The 6,911-nt window shown below is 41.8% G+C and overlaps 1 protein-coding gene across 1 annotated transcript in view; it reads left to right on the top strand.

Annotated features, from left to right (window-relative positions):
* The first annotated feature begins 508 nt into the window (after positions 1-508).
* LOC308105607 (alsin-like) overlaps positions 509-6,911 on the top strand; it is a 59,556-nt gene continuing 53,153 nt past the window's right edge. The window contains exons 1-5 of the mRNA XM_080456439.1: positions 509-568; positions 1,506-1,659; positions 2,644-2,775; positions 4,446-4,577; positions 6,613-6,683. Coding sequence (XP_080312565.1) covers positions 534-568; positions 1,506-1,659; positions 2,644-2,775; positions 4,446-4,577; positions 6,613-6,683 — 524 coding nt within the window. The 5' untranslated portion in view covers positions 509-533. The remainder of the gene's footprint in view (positions 569-1,505; positions 1,660-2,643; positions 2,776-4,445; positions 4,578-6,612; positions 6,684-6,911) is intronic.

Raw genomic sequence — 6,911 nt, 5'->3', positions numbered from 1 at the left:
GGTGTTGTGAGCTTGTAGATCGGCTATTTTCACAATGTTTGCGTCTTTCTTACATAACATTTGTCAATTTGGTCAATTTGGCATTAAAAAAGTCTTAAAAGCCATTACATTGTAACTTTAGAAATGTGCAGATACCCTGTAGCCTATACACTTATACTGTATGTTGGTTTGTTTACTGTTTGAGTGAGAAAACAATGTTGCACATGAAGCTAATCATCTGGGGACCCCCCAAAATCATTTGGGGACCCCTCTGATGACATTTTATGAGCGGCACACTGATCCAAAAGTTGAACTTGGAAAAACACTGGCAGCTAAAAAACAAAATCATAATGTTTACGTACTAAATATGACAGATGCTATCAATAGACAACGACATGTGTTGGCGGTGGTATGCTCCTTATGTGTCTAATCTCTCTCTCTCTCTCTCTCTCTCTCTCTCTCTCTCTCTCTCTCTCTCTCTCTCTCTCTCTCTCTCTCTCTCTCTCTCTCTCTCTCTCTGTAGGTATAGTACATCAGTAGGTAACTTCCAGGTAATGGGTGGATTCCAGACTCTTCATAAGCTCTCTGTGTAAGAGTCTATTCTCTGAAGTGCTTCAAAGCCAGTCCACACCGAACATTCACAACACAGCCACTCTGGAATGTTTTAGAAAACATTTGAGGCGAGAAATAGACAATGCAGTAAACACATATTTATTCTATTTGATCAAGAGTTACTGTTGTTTTCCGAGCCGACCGCTGCCTTCACAATGGCAGAAATGTGTTTCCATTTTTTTTTTTGTGATTGGACAAGTTGAATCACTTGCAAATGAGCTGGCATGCACTGACCTGCAACGGTGTAATACAGACCGCTGCAACGGTTTTGTTAGTTGTGAATCTTCGGTGTGGCCTGGCCTATAAACATTAGCTTATAAAACTATTACTCTACCAACTCCACACGATCATTTATCACCTTCCATTTTATAGTGTTCCACTTCCAATTTTGTCTGCTATTTATTTTGTTTTGTTTTGTTTAATCACTTCTAATTTTTTTGTTGTTGTCCTGTATCATGTATGGGTCCTCTCCCCTGATTGGATTGAATTTAAAATTGAAATGTAATTAATTTAATCTTTAATTTAATTAAAGAGCCGGAGAGACAGGGAGAGCCCTGTTACTGAACAAACACTATGATTACTATCACAATAGAGAGCTACAGTATTTAACACTTCATTTAAACACAAATATCACTTAGTGCACCTTTAAGTAATCTGTCTGTCTGCCTGTCTGCCTGTCTGCCTGCCTGCCTCTCTGTATGTATGTCTGTCTGTCTGTCTGCCTGCCTGCCTGTCTGTCTGTCTGTCTGTCTGTCTGTCTGTCTGTCTGTCTGTCTGTCTGTCTGTCTGTCTGCCTGTCTGCCTGTCTGCCTGTCTGCCTGTCTGTCTGTCTGTCTGTCTGTCTGTCTGTCTGTCTGTCTGTCTGTCTGTCTGCCTGTCTGCCTGTCTGCCTGTCTGTATGTCTGTCTGTGCAGTGATGTGATTGGTCAACAGGTTCGTCAGCTGTGTGTTGAGGAGAAGTCGTCCAGCAGTGGTGATGTCGCTCTGATGTCATTGTTCTACCAGCCAATCAGACACCTGCAGCAGTACGCACGCCTGCTGCTCAAACTGGCTCACAGCTATGATGTCGTATGTACCGTCCTTTCTTTCTTTCTTTCTTTCTTTCCGTCTTTCTTGTATAACATGTATGTAAAATAGACACATTATAATATAAACATCCTGAACTGACTAGCGTGACCCGTTCTCGGCCGGATGCTGACATTAGAGGGATTTGTCTCCATCTAAAGGTGACTCTCCACCAAACAGACTTCAGACCACAACGGCCGACAGCACATTGTTGTGCGCATGCGTAGAGAGGAAAGCAGATGACATGACGGATTGCCAGGTCTGCTTATTATAAGCGGCTCTGGGCTTGTTTTCCTGCAAAGTCGCTTGTAAATATTCATAGTTGCGGGTTGCTTTGGTTTAGGCTTGTTTCTGTTTTTTTTCAAGATTATTTTTGAAAATACTGATGTAATAAGGCTCAAGTGGTAAAACTGGTGGCTTCTTTTGGGCTATATAGCTAGTCCTACCTGCAGTAGCCTACAGCTTTGCTTTGGAGTTGATCGACCGGTATCGGTCGACGAGATCCTATAAGTCTCGACCCCACGACACAGCGCTATCTACAACAGTTTGATGGCAGGAGACGCTTTCCAACGCCTTCTGCGGCCGACGGCGGTGCGGTGGAGAGCTGGCTTAATATCAGTATCTTGTTGGGCAACGCAAAGTGTTGTAGTTCCCTCATGAAATGCTGAATGTAGCAGCCTAGTGTCACCAGTTACAGTAATCCTTAACCATGGACATACCAAACCAAGTGTATCAAGATGTATTTGGAGAAACTTGACAGATTGATCCGATTCTAGAGGTTTGTGGGTAGGTCCTACAATCAGAATCAAATGTATTGTCACATAACAGGTTTTGAGGTGTAAAGATTCAATTATTCTTTTGTGCCAGCTCCATCATATGTAGTTTTCAGGAAAGTCTGTCTGTCTGTCTGTCTGTCTGTCTGTCTGTCTGTCTGTCTGTCTGTCTGTCTGTCTGTCTGTCTGTCTGTCTGTCTGTCTGTCTGTCCAGTCCACTCCGGAGTACAGGTCTCTCCACCAGGGAAGCTGTGAGTATGAGTGTCTGTCAGTCAGTCTGTCCAAACGGAGGAGGGAGGCTGAGGCCACTCAACTGTTCTGGAAAACCAGCTCTGGAAAATCCACCGTGAGTAGACACATTGATTTATTAATTACCTTGCCTCCCTATTTTGATCATGTCAGCATAGGCCATAATAATAATAATAATAATAATAATAATAATAATAATAATAATAATAATAATAATAATATAAAATAATAACATTAACAATAACGATAATAATACACTTTATTTGTATATCACAAGAGATTTGTATGTATTTGTATGACAAGAACAACAGTTTGAACAAATCTAGTGTCAGGTGAATCTAAAGTAAACGTGTTATAAAGTCCTACAGTATATGAGCTTTTTGTGATGAAAGTTTACTTGACGATACATTTTCATGCAAATAATTGCGTTTTAAAGAGTGACTTTGAGAGCTGTTTCACCGTACAATGTAAGTCAATGAGGAGCTTATTTTGAATTATCAATTTCTAGTCAATGGATCAATTATTTTTTATTTGTTGTCCACCTTTGGAGTTACACCATGGCAAGGTAAATACACAACCCAAACCTCTACCAAAGTGGTCTTGCCCTTTAATTGTGCTTTTGAACCCTGCCATTGAACCCTGGAACATGTGAATATAAATTACATTTCTTTATTGATTGATTGAATACTTTATTAGCAGTTTGCAAGAAGTACAGAGGTACAGTTAGATAATGCTAAAAGGATAACACACTGAGGGCTTGTTTCCATTGTGGTACTGTGTATTCAATTCATCAAGACATACAATACTACAGTATACAATAAATCATCAATACCAGGAGCAATACAAGTAAACAGTGGGGGGTAATTTATGTTGGCAAGCTATAGTGTGTGCCAACGCGTCGTCACCACCACGGGGGGCGTGGCATAGTAGCTGCAGACATACTTGTGGGGGGCAATGTTAAGTCAACCTGTTTATACCCCACAAAGATGTCCGCCGCTACCAAATGACACTTGTTGACGCCCCCTTCAGGATTTTTTGGCACGCACTATAGGTCCAGTTGCTCTTTCATGGCGGTTTTGAAGGAGGGTAGAGAGTCACACGTTTTGATGGCTGATGGTGGCAGGGCGTTCCACATTCTGGTGGCATAACAGTAGAATGAATTCATCCCCCTGTTTGTGCCGAATCTGGGGGGAATGAGATGAGTGGAGCTCCCCTCTGGTGTTGTGCCCGTGGGCGTTGCTCACTCTTTTGAAGTAGTTTGACAGGTACATGGGCACTGGTCCCTTGAGTATCTTTCTGCTTGGCTTTTTAACCCATTAAAACCGGGAACGCACTACAAGCTCATAGAGCGGCACCGAGTGCCGCGCTATGAGCTTGTAGATCTGCTATTTATTTTTTTTTATCGTGGAAAATGTGTGCAAATATTTGAATATATATATATATATATATTTATGTTTTAAAGCGAACATTTTCAACTCCAATATGAGGTTCTGGGGGTCCCTGGAACTACATATTTTGAGATGGGGGTCCACGGCCAAATACATATCATTTTCGGTGGTCCTTAACATGGAAAAGTTTGAGAACCACTGATATAGCAACATACGTTTTTCAGAAAACTGTTAGGATTTAGAAGACATTGTAGAATCCCCAGAAGCAAAGATTTGAGTTACAAATGTTTGCTTTAAAAATATATATATATTCAAAGATTTGAAGATTTGAGGCGATGATGTCATTATGTGACAGGAGGTGTGCTTTTTCCATCATCAGGACTGTCTGCGTGAACCAGAGCGCCGCCTAGTGGCTGACAGCAGAAACGGCAGGTGTCTGACTCTGCTCCATGCTGGAAGATTCTCTGTCAACTCCTTTCTGCTGTTCAATGATGTACTGGTCCATGCACAGGTACACGCACGCACGCACGCACGCACGCACGCACGCACGCACGCACGCACGCACGCACGCACGCACGCACGCACGCACGCACGCACGCACGCACGCACGCACGCACGCACGCACGCACGCACGCACGCACGCACGCACGCACGCACGCACGCACGCACGCACGCACGCACGCACGCACGCACGCACGCACGCACAGCTCAATGAAATGATTAAGTATTTATAAAACCCAACACCGCACTTTCAAAGCTTATATAGCCAATATAGCAAAAATAGCACATTTGAGCTTGTAGATCTGCTATTTTTGCTATTTTTGTGTCACTGTAGTATGATGAAGTAGAGCATTAATTTACGGAGAACAATACAGCACTATACTATAGTGCATACACCCTCAACAGTGCTTGCATAGTGCAGGACACAGGAAAAACACTCAATGCAGAATAAACTAAAACAGAACAACAGTGCAAACAGGACTAATAAATGAAACAGTTTTAACAAACAAAAAAATTAAGACAAAAACAATATTAATATTTTGGTGCAGCCAAAGTCAAGACCATGATTTAAGTGTGTGTATGTATGTGTGTATCAACATATCTATTGTTTGCTAGCTGAAACTCCTAGTTGTGATACTTGGTTCAGGATGGTTAGCATTCCTACAATAAGGCTTACAATAATCCTACACAGCAAAATTGAGTGTAATTGAGATGTTTCTGTGTAGTGTTCATATCGTACTGAAATGTGCTGGATGTTTGCAGTGTTGCATTCTCACTGACCTGTTTCACTTCCCTTAACAAGTAACACGCACGCACGCACGCACGCACGCACGCACGCACACATACACACACTTTGAATGAACTGGTTTCACTTGGGGTTTTTCACTTCTGGGAAGTGACCATTGATCTTGAGGGTTTTATTTAAACACTATTCCACTGGATGATGTGTTATACAGTTAATATTAGACTGGAGGGTGTGTACTGTGTTATACAGTTAATATTAGACTGGAGGGTGTGTTATACAGTTAATATTAGACTGGAGGGTGTGTTATACAGTTAATATTAGACTGGAGGATGTGTTATACAGTTAATATTAGACTGGAGGGTGTGTTATACAAAATCTAATATTAACGTGGTAATTCACGTGGGAACCTTCCCAGGTTCCCAAACACACGTTTACAAATGCACGTAGGCCTACATTTTTATTGTATGCCTAAGAATACATTCAGATGACAAACTTATTGTTATGTATGTTTTTGGACACATTCTATGAACTACACTTTAAATTCGTATGTTAAAAATATAATTTCATCATTAAAATACTCACCTTCATGAATGAGTTTGAATGTGAGCAATTTGCTGCTCCATTAATTAACGTTTCACACTTATTCTGAGACGCTTATTGTCCTCATATGTATCAGTTTAACTGTGTCTTAACTTTGACACTCGGGTGAAACTTTGGTCTAAATAAAGTATCATTTTAGGGGTTTATTTTCAGTCACCAAGGTAACTGTGGGAAACCAAAGTGCTGTGACTATGGTGCACAGCGGTGTGCACAGCTCCCCCACATTATAAGTAATAACTGGGGTGCTCAGGTTGGCAAAATACAACATCGTTGGTACTGTCACGGTGAGTACCGACCCAATGTCTGTAACTTAATGTCGTTCATGGCTACTTTTTCCAGACAGCCTGATTGAAATAAGCGTTTCTCTACACAACCAGTGGACTGTGTGCTGCCCTATGGGCAAACAGGCAGTACAGTACACAACATTATACGTCAAATATTAATTCATGTCTAATAATATGCGTCTCACCTGACCGGCAAAATAGTCTCACCTACTGCTTATCTCATGAACCATCTCCTAATTATCACATGATATAACAATAAACAGAGACTCTTCTGAGTGTGTGTGTGATAGACTGATTAATACTGTGTGCATAACTCTCTCTCTCTCTCTCTCTCTCTCTCTCTCTCTCTCTCTCTCTCTCTCTCTCTCTCTCTCTCTCTCTCTCTCTCTCTCTCTCTCCCCCCCCCCACCCCTCAGTATTCTTCTCATCACATCTATTCTCTGACCACTCTGTGGGTGAAAGCTGTCACTGAGGATGACACTGCACTGTGAGTTAATACACACTAACGCTACACATTACGCCACACAAAGAATAAAACACCACACCACACAGAGTCAGTCTGATTGGCTGAGAGCTTTGTGTTATTGGGCTGCATGTGTAACAGAGTGACTCAGAGCCCCTGTCTGAAGAGCAGACATGTTGATGTTACTCATTGAGTGCCATTGACGTGTTTCACGTGTTTTACCGCAATGGCCCAACGTGCCAATGACGTGTT

This window comes from Gymnoscopelus braueri (assembly GCF_963280865.1).
Source record: "Gymnoscopelus braueri genome assembly, chromosome: 18".
NCBI classification, from domain to species: Eukaryota; Metazoa; Chordata; class Actinopteri; order Myctophiformes; family Myctophidae; genus Gymnoscopelus; species Gymnoscopelus braueri.
The sequence above is the reverse complement of the archived record's forward strand: the minus strand, read 5'-3'. Positions and strand labels throughout refer to the sequence as shown.